The sequence below is a fragment of the Aspergillus pseudodeflectus genome (genome assembly GCF_044049435.1).
Source record: "Aspergillus pseudodeflectus strain CBS 756.74 chromosome Unknown BJX68scaffold_6, whole genome shotgun sequence".
Lineage (NCBI taxonomy): Eukaryota > Fungi > Ascomycota > Eurotiomycetes > Eurotiales > Aspergillaceae > Aspergillus > Aspergillus pseudodeflectus.
This window is the reverse complement of record NW_027263782.1, coordinates 901,024-919,465: the sequence shown is the minus strand read 5'-3', so window position 1 is coordinate 919,465 and position 18,442 is coordinate 901,024. Positions and strand designations below refer to the sequence as shown.

Here is an 18,442-nt window from a genome sequence, read left to right as displayed (position 1 = left end):
ACACCGGCACTTGAGAGAACCCCCCGGTGCGCCCGTTGACCGACCCTTACGACGACTGGAGTCACTGGAGACGGGACCATTATTGGTGCCAGTGGACCAAGCCAAACCAAGCATTTCGCTCTTAGTAATGGCCGCAACAATAACTAATTGGAGTTAACGGACCCACTGTGCAAGGAAAAAGCGACATAATATACACAATTCCGCTTATCTATCTCTAATCTACATCAAACTCGTTCTTCCCCCGATCTCCCTCCCGCCTTCGCCGTTGGGCATCTCGCCATCCCGACCCTCGACAAACTCCCGGTAGATTGCGTTTAGTCGCCTTCGTTCAGCTTCGCTGAGCGAGCTGCGCGTTGTGGTCAAGGACCGCTCCATGTGTTCCCACCGCACCATAATCTCCTCGCGTCCCTCATCTGCGGCTGTCTCGTGCGAGTTGGCCGCCGTGTTGGTGGGAGCTGCACCGAAATTGCCCTGCTCGAGCTGCCGTTGGCGGCGTCGCGCATTCTTCAAAGCGTCCAGCTTAGATGCCACCACCGCGGGTGCCGGCATCGCCACTGTGCCAGCCCGCTGCTCTAGGTCCGAGTAGAGGAACTGAATGAACGAGCGGCTGCTCGTACTTGTGGTGGTAGACTTGCCGGCCTTTGCTTGCGGCTTGTCGCTTCCCGTACGATCTCCCAACGCATCATGGACCGCCTCCAGATGCGCGTTGTAGACTACCGCCTGTAGATCTGCGCCAGAGAAGCCTGCTGTGCGCGCGGCCACTTCGTCCAACCGTGCCACTACCTCTTCACTCATGAGGAGCTTCCCACTAACCGCTCGAATGATATCAGCCCGGTCAGCATGGTTTGGCATATCGCAGAGGAGCGACTTGTCCAGACGTCCAGGACGGAGGAGCGCAGGATCAATGAGATCCGGTCGGGATGTGGCCGCTAAAACGTACACACCCGAGAGACCTTCGGCTCCGTCCATTTGAGTGAGAAGCTGGTTGACCACCCGATCCGTAACACCGGTGGAGTCGTGCCCACGCTTAGGCGCGATACTGTCAAATTCATCAAAGAAGAGAATGCAAGGCCGGGCAGCCTGCGCTCGTTCGAATAAATCACGAACACTCTTCTCACTTGCACCAATGTACTTGTTCAGAATCTCTGGACCCTTTACACTGATAAAGTTGAGACCACACTCGCCAGCCACGGCACTGGCCAGTAACGTCTTACCGCAGCCTGGAAATCCGTAGAGCAACAGACCAGATCGTAGTCGCAGTGGGCACTGCGCGAAGATAGGAGCATATTTCGTTGGGTACTGTAGTGTCTCCAGAAGCATCTTCCGTGTCTCCTGCAACCCACCAATGGCCGAGAAAGTTGTGGTGGAAGAAGTCAGTGTCACATTCCGGAGGGAAGCCGGGGTGAAGCCCTTGATAGCGTTGTCAAAATCCGTTGATCCAAGGTTGACTGCTTTCGATTCATCAGATGACTCGGTGACAGATCGGATAAGGGCTTCGTTGCGCGCGCGAGCAACCAGCAAAACCAGATCCCCAGGCATGAACCCATCAGTCTTGCCGGCCAAGTCGAGAAAGTCAACATCACGCCCAAGGACGAATCCATCACCTCCCGATGAGCTCGGACGACTGCCTGGATTCGAAGGGTCCAGCCACGAATCATTAGTCGATGTACTGACCGTCCGCGCGTGGCCATTGGCAATCGCCGACGAACCACCTTCTGCCGTGGCGCTGGAGGCTGCGCGGTCTTGGCTGGTAAGGTACTCGAGGACTTTGCGGCGCCCCTCTTTATCGGGAGCCCTCAGGTGAATGACCTCTCGGACCACATGGCCGCCCACAATGACGTTATTCAACGAGTCCTTGGATTGCGCTGTCGCTAGGAGGACAACCCCAGAGTTCATTGAGCAATATTCGCGAACCATTGAGCAAATTACTTCACTATTCTGTCGGCTGCGGCCATTGTCCCCTCCTACCTGGAGTTCAGTTTCAACCGGACACAACTTGTCAAGATCGTCGAGAATCACGGCTGATTGTCCACCTAGGCGAGCACACCAGGCTGCAGACATGAAGAGACGATTCAGCGTTTCTTTGATGTTCGAAATCCGAGTCTCATCAGTCACTAGCTTCCGGCAAGAAAAGTACTTAACATGGAAAAGATATTCTTTTCGCAGGCGATGAGCAAGGAGTTGACCCAACGCAGTCTTGCCGGATCCAAGACCACCAGTGACCAAGACAGAGCATGATTTGTTGAGATTGTCCAAGGACTGTGAGATGACTTGGTCTATCCCAACCATAGGAGGAACCGTCGCGGGTATTGGGTCCTCTAATGGCAGGATCAATGCACCCTGTTCCGCTGGTTTTGGTATCTCTGTTTGGATTTCAAGGGGCAGCTTCACATCGGATCCTAGAAGCCAGCTGAATACTGTTTTGGAAGCATCGGAACTGCTTTTCAGAGGCGGATCAAACCGGATTATAGCACCGTCAAACGAGGACACTGTCTCCTGATTCTCAGATTTGGGAAGCACCATCCCATCTGTCAAGGGTCCTGTGAGCAATCCTTTGCCGGAACCAGGAGTGCCATACAGCACTTTGATACGCTCAGCCAGTGCGTCCTTTGCCGCAAGCGTGTCGGCACCAAATTTCAATCCGTCCTTTCGCTTGGTCGCATCCGTCAAGAAAGGATAGACCTTGAGCGACTTGGTAGCGGACCGCTGCAGTGGAGGAGGGGCTGCTTCGACTCGAACAATGCCACCTACCATACTTTCCGCTCCAATCGCAGAGCAGAGTACAGAAGATAAGGCGACATGCTGCATGTCTGGCGCATCTACCCAGGGAAGCAGCTTAGCGACGAGTTTTGTCGTGGGCGTACCAGCATCACTAGCTTTTTGTTCCGCCTGGCTGATTTGCTGTTGAGGATCTGGAGGCGGTTTCAGACCCGAAGGTTGGACGAGCGTGACGCAGACCCAACTGGCGCCCCGGAGCTCATTCGTGCCAAGCACGTCGGGATCGACCCAGACTCGGAAGCCTTCATTGTTATCCTCTTCTGCCTCCGCATCAAAGTATTGATCCGACCATTGTCGATCAACTCCTCTGAAATAAAGAGCGCCTCGGCTGGTTTCGGATTTGCTGTTCTTACCACGCGCTGTGCTCCCGCCACTGCTTCTTCCCCCAGCGCTTCGTTTACTGCTACCAGTCACGCTCCGATTCTCACCACGAGACACTCGAGTGTTGGCCTTTGGGCGAGTCTTTGGGGCGACAATAACTTCGGCATCGGGTGCGATTTTAGCGAATGGAGAGGTGTTGGATGGAGCAGGAGTCAACGAGGTGATGACGATATTTGCAGTTGATGTTGGAGAGAGATGTAATGCTAGCGGGTGCATATGATCGGCTTGGGGGGATGTATAGGTAGGATTGGGTAGGGCACGGATTTGCGACAAAAGGTTAAGCTCCAGGAAAGTGGCATGAAGCTCAATGACTGTAGATAGCGTTAACAGTTGAAGGCGCCGGTTGGGAGGGGAAAAGCCACATACTTTCCCAGTCTTCGGGTGTTAATGGCTCAATATTAATTGTATGGGCCACAGGAGGGTCGATGTGAATGAAAACACCGACCTAGATCTTGATTAGAAACTGAAGCAACGCATTCTAGTCATGATACTTACTCTCTGTCCCTCACTCAAACCAAGAACCCTCCCAAACGTGGTATCCAGCTCAACCGTGGAGGCATCCTGTTCTCTTGTAGAAGATGAACTATTGATTCCGTCCCTTCCAACGACGGGAGCAAGTCTCTTCTTGCTCGGCATTCCTGTCCATCCAAAGTAGCAGGACCGCGGGGTAGTGCTGCCATTGCCGGCTCGTCCGACGGTCGGGCGGTATTGTAACTCCACAATCACGTTCTGTGCAGTCTAAATGGTGTCAGCGACTTATTCAATAAGCTCACATAGCGGACATCAAGGATGAGCCGCCGAGCAACTTACCGTGTTGGCATTGACCAGCAGTGAAACCAGCGACGGCGGCAAGTTCACTAGGCAGTTCTTGAGAGGGACCAAGGCGACTTCCGCGGTAGTGGACGGCTTTCTGGGCGCCATTCTCAGGCGCACACCAGCAGTACCTTGCTGGTTCAAGGGCGCACGGTAGTTATTGGGAGGCTGCAAAGATGAGTGAGACTTGAGCTGAGAGCATGAAGAGGAAGAGCAGTTGGGCGAGCGAGCACCGGCACAACCCCGGACTTGACCGTCTCCGCAAATCAAGTGCTCGCCGAGCCGAGTTACGTCTCAAAGGCCGCCGGACCGAGACTTGTTCCGCTCCGGTACACGTGCGCTTGACTAAGGCTTTAAGGCATCCAGGCACACAGGCATAAACTCTGGAAACTCTGGAATGAGAGAACGCGTCCTGTTCGCGACGCGACGTGTTTTGCGCCTGAGGCTGGGAAGCCTCCCGTGCTGCTGAAAACTGCCTGGCGCCAGTCTCTGCCCATCCCAACTTCCGCAACACCAAAGGCCCTTCCATCCTTTGTCGAGCTTCCGCAATCCCAATTGAACCAGCCATTCTTTTCGCGGTCGCATCACCATGGCTTTGAATCAATACCCTGCGCCCGTCGATTACGCGGGGCAACTTGACGCCTTTAAGGACTTTTTGAAGCATTTCAAGAGCTCCGAGTCGGCCTCCGCATCGGCTGCGACGGAAGCAATTGAAGACCTGCACATTGACGAGGATGGCACTAGCGATGAATACGATTTTATGGATGATGTGAACGAGGGCGGCGCGCAGAGCAGAGGCGCTCGTCGCCGAAACAGGGAGCAGAAGCTCAAGTACATGCAGATGCTACAGGACGTAGCTGACCGCGAACGGGCCGACGTCCTCATTGAGCTCGATGATTTGGTTGCTGTAAGCGCTGCACTTAGGATATAATACGAAAGCGATGTCTAACCATCTCCGTGAACTTTAGTACGAACGAACACTACCGGAAGACGTCGATCTGAAGCTTGTCGATTCGGTCGAGAAAAATACCAAGCGCTATATCGAGGTTGTCTCTCAGGCGGTGGATGCTATCATGCCCAAGGAGACTAAAGAAATCACGTAAGTACGCACGTCCGTGTCTCAACCGAGCTATCGCTGATTTTGCGAACAGGTTCAAAGACGATGTTCTTGATGTGATCATGTCCCAGCGTGAAAAGCGCAACGAAGCCATGGCGATGGCTGCTGAAGCCGACATTGACGCCGCGATCGCCCCGTCAATGTTCCCTCCTGAGCTCACTCGTCGATACGTCCTCAATTTTAAGCCATTGACGCCTTCTGGGTCCAGTAGCGAGCGTGCTTCCAAGGCACTGGCTGTTCGAAATGTGCGCTCAGAGCACCTCGGTAGCCTTATTACAGTCCGCGGTATCACGACTCGGGTATCGGATGTCAAACCCGCTGTCCAGATTAATGCTTACACCTGTGACCGTTGCGGAAATGAAGTCTTCCAGCCTGTTACAACAAAGCAATTCCTTCCAATGACCGAGTGTCCGTCGGACGAATGCAAGGGTAACAACACCAAGGGCCAGCTTTTCCTATCCACGAGAGCGTCAAAATTCATTCCCTTTCAAGAGGTCAAGATCCAAGAGATGGCGGATCAAGTGCCTGTCGGCCACATCCCCCGTCAAATGACAGTTCACTGCAATGGAAACCTTACCCGCCAGCTCAACCCCGGTGATGTGGTAGACATTGCCGGAATTTTCCTTCCCACACCTTACACCGGCTTCAGGGCGATCCGCGCCGGTCTCCTCACGGACACCTACCTCGAAGCCCAATACATTACCCAGCACAAGAAATCTTATAATGACATTGCAATGGACAGCCGAACTCTACGAAAGATTGACCAGCACAACAAATCGGGCAACATGTACGAATACCTGGCACGATCCATTGCCCCTGAAATTTACGGCCACCTGGACGTTAAGAAGGCACTGCTTCTGCTGCTGATTGGCGGTGTCACAAAAGAAATGGGCGATGGAATGCACATTCGTGGCGACATCAACATCTGTCTGATGGGTGACCCTGGTGTTGCCAAGTCCCAGCTGCTCAAGTATATTACGAAGGTCGCGCCCCGTGGTGTATACACGACTGGTCGTGGTAGCAGTGGTGTCGGTCTTACCGCGGCAGTTATGCGAGATCCTATCACAGATGAGATGGTTTTAGAGGGAGGAGCCCTTGTTCTTGCAGACAATGGTATCTGCTGTATCGATGAATTTGACAAGATGGACGATGGCGACCGGACTGCCATTCACGAAGTGATGGAACAACAGACCATCTCCATATCCAAAGCCGGCATCACCACAACACTCAACGCTCGTACCTCGATCCTCGCCGCCGCTAACCCTCTGTATGGTCGCTACAACCCACGAATCTCCCCCGTCGAGAACATCAACTTGCCAGCGGCTCTACTTTCTCGTTTCGATGTCATGTTCCTCATTCTTGATACTCCTTCCCGTGATGCTGATGAGGAGCTGGCCAGCCACGTCGCCTACGTCCACATGCACAACAAGCACCCTGAGAATGAAGATGCGGGTATCATGTTCACCCCTCACGAAGTTCGTCAATACATTGCCAAGGCGCGATCCTACCGACCTGTGGTCCCATCAAGGGTCTCGGATTACATGGTTGGCGCCTATGTGCAGATGAGGAAGCGCCAGAAGCGCGACGAGGCCAACAAGAAGCAGTTCTCTCACATCACCCCGCGTACCCTGCTTGGTGTTGTCCGTCTCTCTCAAGCTCTCGCACGTCTGCGATTCAGCGAGGAAGTTGTCACCGAAGACGTCGACGAGGCACTTCGCCTCATGGAGGTCAGCAGGGCATCTCTGTCCAGCGACGGCCAGTCCCACCTAGACCAGAGCCCTACATCCAAGATCTACAATCTCATCCGTGGCATGCTCGAAAGCGGCGCGGCTGCCGTTGGAGACGGAGAAGATGGCGAGCTCAGCATGAGAAGAATCCGCGAGCGAGTCCTAGCCAAGGGCTTCACTGAGGATCAGCTCACAATGACCGTTGACGAGTACGAGAACTCTCACGTAAGTCCCACTTTAGCCTATTACTACCCTGCACAACGTGCTAACATCCCGCCCCCCACAGGTCTGGCAAGTCATCGCCAACGGAACACGCCTTGTCTTCCTTGACAACGCAGACGACATGGATATGTAGCTGTCCCGAACCCGAGGTCAGCTGTTGAATGTTTATTTCCCTGCGAAATGTCATATCTCGTTTTCCGTTGTTGCTCGCTTGGTTATTTCTGTTGATTTGAGAGTACGTAGTGCATGAGGCATGTCGACTGGGGACCGGTGTTTATGGTGTATACTAGGTAATATTTGCCTTTCCAATGGGTTTGGGATATATTTGTTCTACATTTGATGGTCAATTCTGAGTGCGGAGGCGTGAAGTCTGTTAGTCACGTATCTATAGACTTGTGAGAATGTGATCTGGATCAGTCGTGGTTTCTGCGCTGTCTGAGTAGAATAGGTTAAGCTATGCTACATATATTTGACCTCAAGAATATATTCGATGCATCTATATAAATTCAAAATGCAGGATTAAAAAGCAGCATAATCACATTTAATTAAGGATAGTAGTAGTATATAGATAGTCGGCAACAGTCGCAACTTCAGATATCAATCGACTTCCCAGCTGCATTCCCTCACAAAATTACATATATACCAGCCAAACAGCCACAACCCGTCCAGTTCCCCTCTCTCCAACACCCTCATCTTCAATCCCTCCCTCAAACAGTACACTTATCATAAACCGGCACCTCCTTGCAAAGCTGCCCACTCGCGCCATACGGGTTATCGCAAAGCGTGTTGCACTCGGTATACTCCGGCGTGAAGACTAGGAACTCATAGTTGGGCATACGCAGCCGGAACTGCTTGGTAATGTCATTGTTCCTCTTCGACGCTTTGTACCCGGCGCGGCAGGCGCAGTGGAACCGGGTGCCCGTGTTGATGCACGAGGTGGTGATGTCGCACCCGTTGACCCCGGAGAGAGGGTTGCAGGTTCCGCATTTCGGAGGTGGGGTGGGTTTTGCGAGGGCAAGGGAGGTGGTTGTTAGGAGGAGGGTTGTGAGGAGAGTGAGCTTCATTTTGAAGGGTTTTTGGTGAGGTGGTTTTGTGGAGTGGCACTGGTTTGAGATTGAGAAGATGGGAGCCTTGCAATGCTTTGCTTTGCTTGGTGATGAGGATATGGACATGAGAAGTGGCATTCTATGCCCTCTTTATATACCTCAATCTGGGCTATTTCCAGCAACGAGACCGAGCCTGATGCTCCCCGGGTCTTCCTCGACGGGTTGAATATGATAGGCCTGCAAGCCAATCATCAGCCCCCCTCCCAATCCAAGCAGTCCTAGCCCTAGATAAGTCATCGGCAAACTCAAGTATGCTTTCGACCCATCAGACCGGATTTCTGTATCACCAGCTGCAAGGACAACAACAAAGAAGGCTGAGACATGTTTCTCGAGCCCAGGATGTGCTGGCACAGTGCTTGCTGACTGCATCTGCCATGGCACCACGGTTGTATGGTAAAGCAGCTGAATGAAAATCCACTATCTGCCACAGCTCAGCGGAATTGGCTCGAATACGAGGACCGCAACTGCGGAGGTTGAGATAGCCGAGTTGCACTGTCTATCTTTTTGCTGGTTCCCTAAGTTCTAAACATGGAAGCCCCGACTTCTAGCAGGTATCTCGTCTGATTTGATTCGGAACGCACGAAGTACTGAGGTGATGCATTCTGGAGAGAGTTGCTGCTTCCCCGCTTCTCGAATGACCAACCGTCAGCAGGGGTGGTCCGATTCTCAACAAACGAAGTACTTACTACCAAAGTTTTTTTTGCTTTTCGGAACATGGACAATCAATGGGCTCGAACCAGAAAAGAAGAGAAGTGAGACATTTTAGCCTTATGACGGGGATTGATGCAGTCGAGGCTAAGAGTTGGGGATATGCAGGAGCGTGGGCGAGGGGAAGGTTTGGAACCTGGCAAATGGCGTCGCACGAGAAACGAGATAACCCAGTCAAGGATCCCGCGGCTCTGGAAGTGGCAGGTGGGGGAATGGGGATATGACACATTGGTTCGCATAGAAGACATTGATCGACTATATCGAAGTGGGCAGGGTTTCTGGGGTAGGAGACTAGTAGTATGTAGTAGGGGCTAGAATCAAAAAATAAAAAATAAAAAATGGGAAACTGACTGGGGGGGGTTTGAAGCTCAATGCAGGACCTGATCTGTAAAGCCGAGAAAGGCTCAAAAAGCCAAAAGCAGGTTATTTTGAAGATGGGAATTAATATTTGTCAGATTATAGCACAGCCATTTCTTTCATTCAAGCAAGTCGGCTGCCGCTATGCTCTAAAGATGCAACTTTGATTCCTCGGGCTCTCCAATGAGCTCCAGGAAACTTCCGTGAACTTCATCGGTCAGATCGCTCGCTTGCATGCTCCTCCCCTTTGCCTTGTACGCCCGGCGAGAGCATTCCCTCGTAATTGCGCTGCCCGTCCACGCGACGAGAAGCAGCGTTGTAGCTGGAGACATTCGCTTGTCTGATTCTAGTTCCGCCTGCACGTCGGCCTTGGACTGCGCCTCCTTCGAATTCTCCTCCTCACCAGAGTCCCAGAGTTTGTCGTGGTAGGCTGCTCGCCAGCCCATCAGGGTCCCCAAGGATCCGGTCAAAGTATCGCCCTGGCCACCGCTGCGCTTCATTCCTCCCTGAATATCCGAGACAATGCTCGTAACGCCATTCGAGATGACATCGTGTGGACCCTTTTGGATGATTGTGACACCTCCGAGGGCATTGGACAGCTTCTCGCATGCTTCTGCTTCTTGACTCGTCTTGTCGTCGCCCACTGAGGAGGTAATCTGTGCTAAACTGGGAACATCAATCCCTAGCGCCTTTGCAAGGCGACTAAACTCGTTCACGTTGGGCGTCAGGATACACTCCTTGTATCCCTTCACGAGATCCGGATTCTCCGTAGCCAACAGAAGCCCGTCTGCATCCAAGACAAACGGGATGGAGCGGGACCGTGCCTCCTTCATGACTTCCAAGACGACCTTGAGTGTAACGCCATCTCGACCCAACCCTGGACCAATCACAAGAGCGTGAAGGCGCGAGAGCATCGAGATAATGGGGCTAGCGAGTTCCGGGGCATTAATTGAGTTTGGGTCTTTGACTGAGTTGCTGCTCGGCAATATAGGGTGAACCATGAGGTTGGGGGAGTATGCTTTAATGACCTATAGATAGATCAGTGGGGATGCCAAGGGCTTTCTTATCCTAGAAGGCTTACCGTAGCAGCAGAGCTCTCGCAAATGACATGGCTCTACGTTGAAGCATTAGTATTGCCCGGAAACCTGACATTGTGGTCATACCAGATCACATCCTAGAGCATTGTCAGCGGGCACATAACTGAGGTCAAGATAAGCTCACCTAGTCTAGCTGACGCCATGGCAGAGAAGTATGGTGCACCTGTGTAGCTTGTTGGGCCTCAGCTCGATTCATTTGCTTGCGCATGGGAACGACAAGGCATACTCTAAAGATCCCCCAATGACCGCAATACGTCCCTGTTGCCCTATATTCCTTCATCATTAGTGAGAGCTCAAGATAACTTCCTGGACGGATGATCGCTTACCCTTGTGGAATTTCTCCAACATTGGAGGGACAATCTTGCGGGCCTTTTTGAGGAGTACCTTTGAAGGCACCGAGATGTGTTGTACTTTATCCATGGTCGCTGAAGTTAAGGTATACGAATCGCCGTACTGTACAGAATAGAAAACGAAACTGTGAGGTGGTGGAAAGATTCTTGTAGAGCAGCAGGTTGAAGAGTGATTGAAGCTGATGAGCCAGTGATGTCACCGCCTGGTGGGGCTGATGCAATCCACCTCCGCTCCTCTTATGAAGTACTACATACAGCATTCCAGTTTGTAGTACTGACACAATGGAATGGGTAACTTGAAATATCGAGTGTGGAGATATCTACATGTTGAATCTACCTTCCAAAAAAGGAAATAGCGCCTGCATAAAACCACAATGTCCCACAATGTAACAAAGAATGGTGATCGCAAGCAATAACGGACTGTTGCTATCTATGGCACCTTGACGCTCGCTGATGCTTTGAACGAGATAAAAGAACCAAAGAAGAATATCGAGATGATCAAGTTTCCGAGAGAGTCAAGAGGAATACTAGAATAAGCCAACCAACCCCCCCTTCTGCAATGCACCCACGGGTATTCCACGCTGATGCTCCGTTTCCGAATGAGAGCCGATGAACAAATGACATGAAAATGTATGTTTGAGGTGGAAATAGTGGTAATGGGTGTGATACATGTTAGTGCCTCTTGGAGGCTAACATTGCGAGTTTCTTGCGGCGTTCGAGCTTTTCCTGCTTGGCAGCAGCCTCTGCACGCATGTCTTCGATATCTTCGCGCCGAGCAGCTGCTAGTGCTGCGGCTTCTTCTTCATCCACATCACCGAAGCCGGCCTCCATATCCGAGGACTCTGAGTAATAGTCGTCGTATTCATTTGCATATTCACCCTCGTCTTCTTCATCTGTTCCAAGATACTCATCCATTCTTGACCGTTTGTTGGATCTGTGGTGTCCCCTTCGGTCGCCATTACGGCTGGGTAAGCCGGCTGTGCCACGGTACTCTGGTTGAGGAGGTGGGGGTCTTGCCGTGCCCTTGTATGTCGGTTCTTCGCGTTCTCGTTTGGGAGCGACCTTGGTATTTCCTAGCTTGCCGGTTGCAGCTGCGCTGGGAACAGCACCTGGTTTCTTCGCCTGCTTCGGATCCTTCTCCTTTGCCTGTGCCTCCATCATACGTTTCTTGCGTTCTATCTTGCTTAATTTCTCCTTGGGAACCGATTGGTGTTTGAACATTCCCACCTGCGTAGGGGCTGTCTGCTGCAAAGCTTTTGCCTTGGCCATGATTTCCGCAAATGAGCCTTTCGGTGGCGGCTTTGATGATACCGGCGTAGACTTCTGGGGTGCAGGTGCGGTGCTGCTCGTTGGTGGTTTTATGGATTTGAGAGGCGCGATGGGGCGTGCGCTGCTGGCTGTTGGTGTGTTACTATTAACCCGCTTCACCGGTGCTGGCTTGGTAGGGCCTTGAGATGGGGCGGGCTTCTGCACCCTAGCCAGGGGCTCCTCTGCTTTCCTCTTCGTTCCTGCGGGGACAACTCCATTCTTTCGTTCAGCAGTGACGGGAGTGACAGGACGGGCCGCTGAGGTTGGCTTGCGAGCCTCTAGTTTGGTAGTCGATGACGGGATAGTGGGAGAAGGAGCGGGGGAGGTGGTGGGAATCGGCGACGGCTTGCCCGTCTCAATGGACGTGAGGACAGAATCGAGAAACTAAAGCATGTGTGAGTGGCAACTTTGGAGAAACAGGGATGGGGTTTCTTACACTCATGTTGATGATGAGTTCTTGATCAAGTCGACCGGAAAATCTTGATTGAAAGAATGATGCAAACAGGTTCACCGTCGGTGGTTTGTACAAACGAGCAACTTCATGACTCCGTCAGTGGGCACCACCGGCAGACCAGTAGCCCGACGGATGATAAGACTTTTCACGCCCTGGCCGTGGCGAAAATGCGAGGCACTTGACGGGTGATGGATATGCTTAGTTATTCAGCCGTAGGATAGTGAATCTCAGACATTCAAATGAGGCTTTCTCGGCCTGGGCGAAAGGAATAGGACGAGACTGTGACAAGCTTGCTGTCTTCTAGAAGTTCCTGTCACGTGGATCGAAGCACGAGCCACTCTTGCGAAAGCCCCTCTCAAGCCTCGCTTAGTCACCAGCCGCAACGCACTTTCGCGAATTTGGAGACAACTTTTCTCGCTTCTTTCTTTTCTATCCACGACATCGCAATTCACCCTGAACTCGACGTCTCAGTCTCCGCCCAACTTGCGGTTAAATCGATTGATTCTCTTGTTCACATAACACATCAAACTCAGTATGTGACTCCCACGGCATTGTCTTTGCCTGGAAATTGCAGTGTGCTGACCGACATTCTCACTGTACAGTTCAAAATGAAGCACCTCGCAGCCTACCTCCTCCTCGCCCTTGCTGGCAACGAGAGCCCCTCTGCCTCCGACATCAAGGAGGTCCTCTCCTCCGTCGGTATCGACGCTGAGGATGCTCGCCTCGAGAAGCTCCTCTCCGAGCTTGAGGGCAAGAACATCCAGGAGGTACGTCTAAGCGCATCAAACACCTAAACCGCACGAACAGATTTGACTAACGCATTTTGCGTAACAGCTGATCTCCGAGGGTGCCGCTAAGCTCGCCTCCGTTCCCTCCGGCGGTGCTGGTGGTGCTGCCGCCCCTGCTGCTGCCGGTGGCGCTGCTGCCGCTGAGGCCCCCGCTGAGGAGAAGGAGGAGGAGAAGGAGGAGTCCGATGAGGACATGGGCTTCGGTCTCTTCGACTAAGCGCTTTTAACCCATCCGGACAAAGAGCAAAATCAATTCGTGGAGGACAGGGATCTGGCTGTTGAATTCGACATTGGGAGGGGAACTACCAATTGGACTAGCAAGCCTGCGTCTTAGGCTTGTCTAATGCTGTTACGAATGATGCATACGTGCGCTTGAAAGAGCATCTAGCCAATACAGATTATCTGACCTCCTCGAAATGTCTTGAGTACCATATTCGTAGACTGCGCTCGAACACGGCAATCCTCGGCATAAATCTGTTCTGCAATAATCTTCAAAAGGTCCACTAAGCAGTGCAGGCTGGACCTCATAAATCGTATGTATCATGGATCTCTTAATGACACAGTTGGCCCTTGTTGAATGTTCGGATTTTGGGTATTGTGGGCCGAGGCAGCGCGAAGCAAGTAATGCCTAAGTTCCAAGGCATAAACTGTCGCTGGCTCTTCGCTGATGTTTGCCTGATTACTAAGGCATCAAGTGTCGTATCGTTAGTTACAATCTTCTGCAACGGACGACGAGAACCTGCAACAACCACAATGAATTTTGTATAGTTCTTTCAGATGTGGGGTTTTCCTGCTGTGGGCGCTCTGCCTAGATCCCTGTCCTCGCCCCATATCCTCCTCGAACAGCCCCTGTATTCAGCGGTGGGCCGTTTCGTGCATGACATCTACGGATCCTACATACAGAGCATTGTCGCCTGGCCGTACACTGTCCTGAATACAAGCATGAGCCCTAACTCAGACCTCGCTGAGATTCCTGGCTTCGAAAACCTTCCCGTGCTGGTGGCACTGCTCTTATCCACTTCTGAGGCAAGGGAAGTACTCGGCGAAGTTGCTACTTCACGCTCACACCCACTGAGATGGTGAAGGGTGGTGTATCGCACCATTTACGACGACGACACGACCTGGGAGAAGTTCAAACAAGCCGTAGTGTACCAAGCCGAGAACGTATCGCCGAATTAGACGCGTCGCAACTTATGGAGTACTTGGATTTGGTGATTTTGGATGACCTGAGAGCGCACTTCAAGGCCTGCGGGAGATATCTTGATGTATGGACTTCAACCTTGGCCACCGTATCTGTCCACTGAGAAACACTCGGACATTCTTCGCACGTTGTTTTCGCTGTTTATTCAGGTTGATGAGGACTCGCTGCAGAGCATCAAGGAGAAGTTTAAGGGCTTGCCTCTCTTGGAGGACACTGGGCATGTCAAGTTTGTACTACAGGACTGGCTATCAGAGCTTCCTCTGGCTGGCAAGGAGCTAGCTGATTATGAAGAGGAGATGAACCGGAAACCATTTATGGCTGCACAGAGTGTGGACTGGATGAAGATGTCTTTCTCGAGCCTGTCGTCCACTTGTTACCTCTATATCGATCCATCGGAAGGCCGAAATGCGACTATTTGCGCCCTCCAGCCAAATTCTGCTCAAACTCGAAGAGAGAAATCAATGCGATCCGCAGCATATCCCCAGACTTGATGGTCTCCCTAAGCCTTTATAGGCTTGGCGGCGGGAACTAGAGACTAGCGTAGTATACCATTCCCAAAGAAATATAGCCTTTTATGCATTTCTTGGCAAACCGTGGTCTGAAAGAGTGGTCCACAAACGGTTAGTGCCATAGGGTTTGACCCTGTCGCTGTCGCTTAGACGCTGCCGCCCACCTCAATCCGCAGGAGCCCGGCAGATTGCGAGTGCCCGCCGAACGTTCATCGACACGCCAAAACGACAACCATCTTCCCTTCGCTTTTCGAGATCCATTCGAGAAGCGACCCGAGAGGACCAACCCGCCAAAATGTCTGACGTCGAATACGTGAGTGCTCTTCAACCTTGAGAAATCGATATACCAGACTGGGGGCAATGTGCTGATGATCTTTTTCTTTAGAACGCCGAGGAGGCTGCCGGTATGTGCAAATCTTGAATCAACCCTTTTCCTTCCCTACACTTCAACCTTCATCAACTGCGCCGTGAAGAGTCATGTTATTTCAGATGGAATTGGTGGCGGTGCTGGGACATGTCGATGTGGACGGAAAAGATGGACGAGGAAGGGATGGGAGAGGATTGGAGGAAGGATTCGACACAAAATCGGCAGGCGCATACACACCATCTTGTCTCACCAAACCTGATCAAACCACACCACACCACTCGAAACAGAACACAACTGACAGATATTCCCCCCGCCTACAGAGATCAAGAAGAGAAGACAGTTCCGCAAGTTTACCTACCGCGGCATCGACCTCGACCAGCTCCTCGACCTCTCTTCCGAACAGCTCCGTGATGTCGTTCACGCCCGTGCCCGCCGCCGGTTCAACCGCGGTCTGAAGCGCAAGCCCATGGGCCTCATCAAGAAGCTCCGCAAGGCCAAGCAGGAGGCCAAGCCCAACGAGAAGCCCGACCTCGTCAAGACTCACCTCCGTGACATGATTGTCGTCCCCGAGATGATCGGCTCGGTCATTGGTATCTACTCCGGAAAGGAGTTCAACCAGATTGAGGTCAAGCCCGAGATGGTTGGCCACTACCTGGGTGAATTCTCTATCTCTTAGTATGTCCCACTTTCCCAACTTCTGCTATTCTGCAAAGATAATTTGAAATGAAATGGCCCTAACAACCATACAGCAAGCCCGTCAAGCACGGTCGTCCCGGTATCGGTGCCACCCACTCTTCTCGTTTCATTCCCCTCAAATAAAGAAGAGATGCTTTTATGGGGTGTTGCGTGGAGGATTTGGGCGTACGGGAGAACAAAAATACAAATACGAGAGGATCGGATGGATACCATTTGCGTTTGAATTGGGTTCATCTGCTTGTATGTCAAGTGCGGGTCAGCTTTTGCATCTCAATACAATGGTCTTGTCGGCATGAAAATTCAACGAGTCCGCACCCAACGGGCTCTACTCCTGTCTCGAGGACTGGGCCAGGGGTAGCAGTCACATTTTCTCTTTCTAGTGTAGAAAGGGTATAATCTAACGAAATTTATCTTCTTCACGCCTTGTACATTTGCCTAGCTAAACTATCTGTAGTGTGCGTGACTAGTGATAAAAGTGCAGGTTGTTACCATACATCTAAATCCGAAAGGTCGCTGTCAGCCGTGGGAAGGAGAGGCGCGTTGATTGGAGTCATAGTGCGGTCCCCGACTATAGACTTCGCCGCCCTCTCAACCTTTTCCCATTCAATCCGAACCCGGTCGTTCATCTCCCGCATGTCTGTGCCTTGCTCGAGGAACTCGTCATGTACTTGCGTATATGTTCTCCTTATGATGTCTTTGAGTCCAGGAACCACACAGCTTCCGTGTCCCTCAAAAACCAGGCTGTTCAGTACAGACCAAGCAATCATCCCCGGGTTCACCACTATCTTCTCTCCCTGATGCACAACACCATCCGCTGTTGTATACCCGTACACTTTAAGCACGGCCATGACGCTTGTGTGTGCTATGTGGATGGCGATCTTCGCCAGCGCCCATGCGTGCACGACGCGAAGAGAGTGCGCTTCGGAATATATGTCGGGATCAATGTATTTGTACCGCAGTGCGGCGGCAGACATTGCACTTTCCATCTCACCCTCAGAGATCAGGGTTGCAATATACTCGTCCACCAAGGCGACGAGCGGCTGGTCGGAGAGCGACCATGTATTATCGGTCAGGTTGGTTATGATGCCGAGTAGCTTGTCACCTTCGTAGGTCGCAGAGTTAGACTCTAGAAGAGCATATGCATCCGCCACAGCATCAGACATCGCCAAAGGTTCATCCTCGTCAACCAAGCATTTATCGCAGCGACACGTGAAGTAGTATCTTTCGAGTAGCTCCTTCTTGCGTACGGAATAGCGGTTCGTAGCGTCGACATAAGATATTACTATCTGCTCGCCGTCCTTGATCGGCCGAATGGCTTTGACGTACATTTGAGGTCCGTCGAACCCAACGATTGCATTGTAGTGGCAGTCGTGATTCATGATAGCTGCGTACGGGTGCATGTACATCCCAATCCGGTCATAGGTGGCCGTTGTCAGGCTAAAGGAATTGACCTCGAGCTGAAAGAGTAAGAACCACTTCGCTCCACACAGAAACAATGCGACTCACCTTGGCACTAAGCTCGAGTATCTCCTCAAGCTCCATATCCGTTCCAGAGTAATGCTTGACAGCCATGGCGGAGAGGGTTATACGTTCCCATGACGCGGTATTCTTATCGCGGATCTCGTCGATATGTGACTCGAGTTGATCAAGTAGTGACAGCTCCTTTGAACTGTATGCGCTTCTGGCTGGGGCCGCAAGTCGCAAGATTATGCGCAAGACAGCCCGAGCATTGGTGGGAAGGACTCTGGGTTTCAGCGCCTTGAAGATAGAGCATTCAAATCTATGGCCGAGATGCCAGTCCTTGACTTGACAGGTCTATATATAGCATCATATTAGACGTAACTCCAATCGCAGGGAATCCTGTACAAACCCTGTCGCAATACTTGGGAATCTGGCAGCCCGAGCAATACCTCAGTTGGATCTCTTGGCTGGTTTTCTCAAACTGCCTCTTTCCAAAACACCCTGCGCACGTATCACCTAGCCGCTCGGTGTTGAGGACAGCAAGAAACGGGGTCTGAATATGTAGGAGGTCGTCGCCGGTGTCGAAGTCCGCGACCGCGAAAAGACCTCTTCCAATGCGAGGTGCGATACCAGGCGCCGTCATCGAGTCAGAAAAGCGCTCTAACATGGTGGTAGTAATCATAACTGTGCTATGATGATATTATTGATGGTTTGTATATAGTTTTTCCCCCCCTTTTGCCTGGGATGAGATGTTAGCTTGTGATCTGGAGTGGCTTTGAAGGCATACCAACTCAAATAATTGCGATTTGCAGAGGGAAGAAAAACCGCTGCGTTGCTCATCATTTACGTAGCCATATGTGACTGTTTATGGTGGAAGGCGCGATGGTTATTGTTGTTCGCATAGATGGACGGTGGTCAAGTGCGAGGTTTCCCTCCTGCCTTGAAAATTTATCAAGTTCTCCTACACTGAGGGATGGCAAAAAGGCCGGCAATTCAACAACG

At 51.8% G+C, this 18,442-nt stretch overlaps 9 protein-coding genes across 9 annotated transcripts; 3 read left to right on the top strand and 6 right to left on the bottom strand.

Annotated features, from left to right (window-relative positions):
- Positions 1 to 78: 78 nt before the first annotated feature.
- Positions 79 to 4,215, bottom strand: pex1 (AAA family ATPase peroxin 1). The gene is made up of 4 exons (XM_071037188.1): positions 3,970 to 4,215; positions 3,655 to 3,897; positions 3,526 to 3,604; positions 79 to 3,470 (listed from the first exon to the last, which is right to left on the bottom strand). The coding sequence occupies exons 1-4, from the start codon at positions 4,078 to 4,080 to the stop codon at positions 220 to 222; spliced, it is 3,684 nt and encodes a 1,227-aa protein (XP_070903199.1). The 5' UTR covers positions 4,081 to 4,215; the 3' UTR covers positions 79 to 219.
- A 159-nt stretch (positions 4,216 to 4,374) lies between these two features.
- On the top strand, positions 4,375 to 7,461 carry BJX68DRAFT_179845 (DNA replication licensing factor MCM7). Its single transcript, XM_071037186.1, has 4 exons — positions 4,375 to 4,879; positions 4,941 to 5,071; positions 5,124 to 7,041; positions 7,103 to 7,461. The coding sequence occupies exons 1-4, from the start codon at positions 4,562 to 4,564 to the stop codon at positions 7,169 to 7,171; spliced, it is 2,436 nt and encodes an 811-aa protein (XP_070903198.1). The 5' UTR covers positions 4,375 to 4,561; the 3' UTR covers positions 7,172 to 7,461.
- A 5-nt stretch (positions 7,462 to 7,466) lies between these two features.
- Positions 7,467 to 8,193, bottom strand: BJX68DRAFT_229289 (putative adhesin). Its single transcript, XM_071039003.1, has one exon. It carries the CDS (start codon positions 8,100 to 8,102, stop codon positions 7,746 to 7,748), a length of 357 nt encoding a protein of 118 aa, XP_070903197.1. The 5' UTR covers positions 8,103 to 8,193; the 3' UTR covers positions 7,467 to 7,745.
- Positions 8,194 to 8,952, bottom strand: BJX68DRAFT_229288 (uncharacterized protein). Its single transcript, XM_071039002.1, has 2 exons — positions 8,831 to 8,952; positions 8,194 to 8,770 (listed from the first exon to the last, which is right to left on the bottom strand). The coding sequence occupies exon 2, from the start codon at positions 8,511 to 8,513 to the stop codon at positions 8,244 to 8,246; it is 270 nt and encodes an 89-aa protein (XP_070903196.1). The 5' UTR covers positions 8,514 to 8,770; positions 8,831 to 8,952; the 3' UTR covers positions 8,194 to 8,243.
- A 60-nt stretch (positions 8,953 to 9,012) lies between these two features.
- On the bottom strand, positions 9,013 to 10,856 carry BJX68DRAFT_229286 (ATP-dependent (S)-NAD(P)H-hydrate dehydratase). The gene is made up of 6 exons (XM_071039001.1): positions 10,633 to 10,856; positions 10,533 to 10,572; positions 10,431 to 10,477; positions 10,373 to 10,383; positions 10,291 to 10,323; positions 9,013 to 10,237 (listed from the first exon to the last, which is right to left on the bottom strand). The coding sequence occupies exons 1-6, from the start codon at positions 10,724 to 10,726 to the stop codon at positions 9,359 to 9,361; spliced, it is 1,104 nt and encodes a 367-aa protein (XP_070903195.1). The 5' UTR covers positions 10,727 to 10,856; the 3' UTR covers positions 9,013 to 9,358.
- A 7-nt stretch (positions 10,857 to 10,863) lies between these two features.
- BJX68DRAFT_229284 (uncharacterized protein) lies at positions 10,864 to 12,828 on the bottom strand. The gene is made up of 2 exons (XM_071039000.1): positions 12,401 to 12,828; positions 10,864 to 12,348 (listed from the first exon to the last, which is right to left on the bottom strand). The coding sequence occupies exons 1-2, from the start codon at positions 12,404 to 12,406 to the stop codon at positions 11,329 to 11,331; spliced, it is 1,026 nt and encodes a 341-aa protein (XP_070903194.1). The 5' UTR covers positions 12,407 to 12,828; the 3' UTR covers positions 10,864 to 11,328.
- Positions 12,829 to 13,623, top strand: aspf8 (ribosomal protein P2). Its single transcript, XM_071038999.1, has 2 exons — positions 12,829 to 13,185; positions 13,253 to 13,623. Exons 1-2 carry the CDS (start codon positions 13,027 to 13,029, stop codon positions 13,421 to 13,423), a joined length of 330 nt encoding a protein of 109 aa, XP_070903193.1. The 5' UTR covers positions 12,829 to 13,026; the 3' UTR covers positions 13,424 to 13,623.
- A 1,472-nt stretch (positions 13,624 to 15,095) lies between these two features.
- BJX68DRAFT_229277 (40S ribosomal protein uS19) lies at positions 15,096 to 16,402 on the top strand. Its single transcript, XM_071038998.1, has 4 exons — positions 15,096 to 15,229; positions 15,302 to 15,320; positions 15,604 to 15,958; positions 16,033 to 16,402. Exons 1-4 carry the CDS (start codon positions 15,212 to 15,214, stop codon positions 16,100 to 16,102), a joined length of 462 nt encoding a protein of 153 aa, XP_070903192.1. The 5' UTR covers positions 15,096 to 15,211; the 3' UTR covers positions 16,103 to 16,402.
- A 19-nt stretch (positions 16,403 to 16,421) lies between these two features.
- BJX68DRAFT_179698 (S-adenosylmethionine-dependent methyltransferase) lies at positions 16,422 to 18,427 on the bottom strand. Its single transcript, XM_071037184.1, has 4 exons — positions 18,232 to 18,427; positions 17,850 to 18,179; positions 17,486 to 17,794; positions 16,422 to 17,436 (listed from the first exon to the last, which is right to left on the bottom strand). The coding sequence occupies exons 2-4, from the start codon at positions 18,120 to 18,122 to the stop codon at positions 16,465 to 16,467; spliced, it is 1,554 nt and encodes a 517-aa protein (XP_070903191.1). The 5' UTR covers positions 18,123 to 18,179; positions 18,232 to 18,427; the 3' UTR covers positions 16,422 to 16,464.
- Positions 18,428 to 18,442: the final 15 nt, after the last annotated feature.

Coding starts and splice junctions, on each gene's coding strand:
- BJX68DRAFT_229288 (XM_071039002.1), bottom strand. CDS start 8,513: ATGCAGTCAGCAAGCACTGTGCCAGCACATCCTGGGCTCGAGAAACAT.
- pex1 (XM_071037188.1), bottom strand. CDS start 4,080: ATGGCGCCCAGAAAGCCGTCCACTACCGCGGAAGTCGCCTTGGTCCCT. Junction 3,898..3,969: donor TGCTGGTCAATGCCAACACG/GTAAGTTGCTCG, acceptor GACACCATTTAG/ACTGCACAGAACGTGATTGT. Junction 3,471..3,525: donor AACACCCGAAGACTGGGAAA/GTATGTGGCTTT, acceptor CGCTATCTACAG/TCATTGAGCTTCATGCCACT.
- BJX68DRAFT_229289 (XM_071039003.1), bottom strand. CDS start 8,102: ATGAAGCTCACTCTCCTCACAACCCTCCTCCTAACAACCACCTCCCTT.
- BJX68DRAFT_229286 (XM_071039001.1), bottom strand. CDS start 10,726: ATGGATAAAGTACAACACATCTCGGTGCCTTCAAAGGTACTCCTCAAA. Junction 10,573..10,632: donor GTTGGAGAAATTCCACAAGG/GTAAGCGATCAT, acceptor GAAGGAATATAG/GGCAACAGGGACGTATTGCG. Junction 10,238..10,290: donor GCGAGAGCTCTGCTGCTACG/GTAAGCCTTCTA, acceptor ATCTATCTATAG/GTCATTAAAGCATACTCCCC.
- BJX68DRAFT_179845 (XM_071037186.1), top strand. CDS start 4,562: ATGGCTTTGAATCAATACCCTGCGCCCGTCGATTACGCGGGGCAACTT. Junction 5,072..5,123: donor AAGGAGACTAAAGAAATCAC/GTAAGTACGCAC, acceptor TTTTGCGAACAG/GTTCAAAGACGATGTTCTTG. Junction 7,042..7,102: donor ACGAGTACGAGAACTCTCAC/GTAAGTCCCACT, acceptor CGCCCCCCACAG/GTCTGGCAAGTCATCGCCAA.
- BJX68DRAFT_229277 (XM_071038998.1), top strand. Junction 15,959..16,032: donor GGTGAATTCTCTATCTCTTA/GTATGTCCCACT, acceptor ACAACCATACAG/CAAGCCCGTCAAGCACGGTC.
- aspf8 (XM_071038999.1), top strand. CDS start 13,027: ATGAAGCACCTCGCAGCCTACCTCCTCCTCGCCCTTGCTGGCAACGAG. Junction 13,186..13,252: donor AGGGCAAGAACATCCAGGAG/GTACGTCTAAGC, acceptor TTTGCGTAACAG/CTGATCTCCGAGGGTGCCGC.
- BJX68DRAFT_179698 (XM_071037184.1), bottom strand. CDS start 18,122: ATGATTACTACCACCATGTTAGAGCGCTTTTCTGACTCGATGACGGCG. Junction 17,795..17,849: donor TTCCCAAGTATTGCGACAGG/GTTTGTACAGGA, acceptor TGCTATATATAG/ACCTGTCAAGTCAAGGACTG. Junction 17,437..17,485: donor TACTCGAGCTTAGTGCCAAG/GTGAGTCGCATT, acceptor TTACTCTTTCAG/CTCGAGGTCAATTCCTTTAG.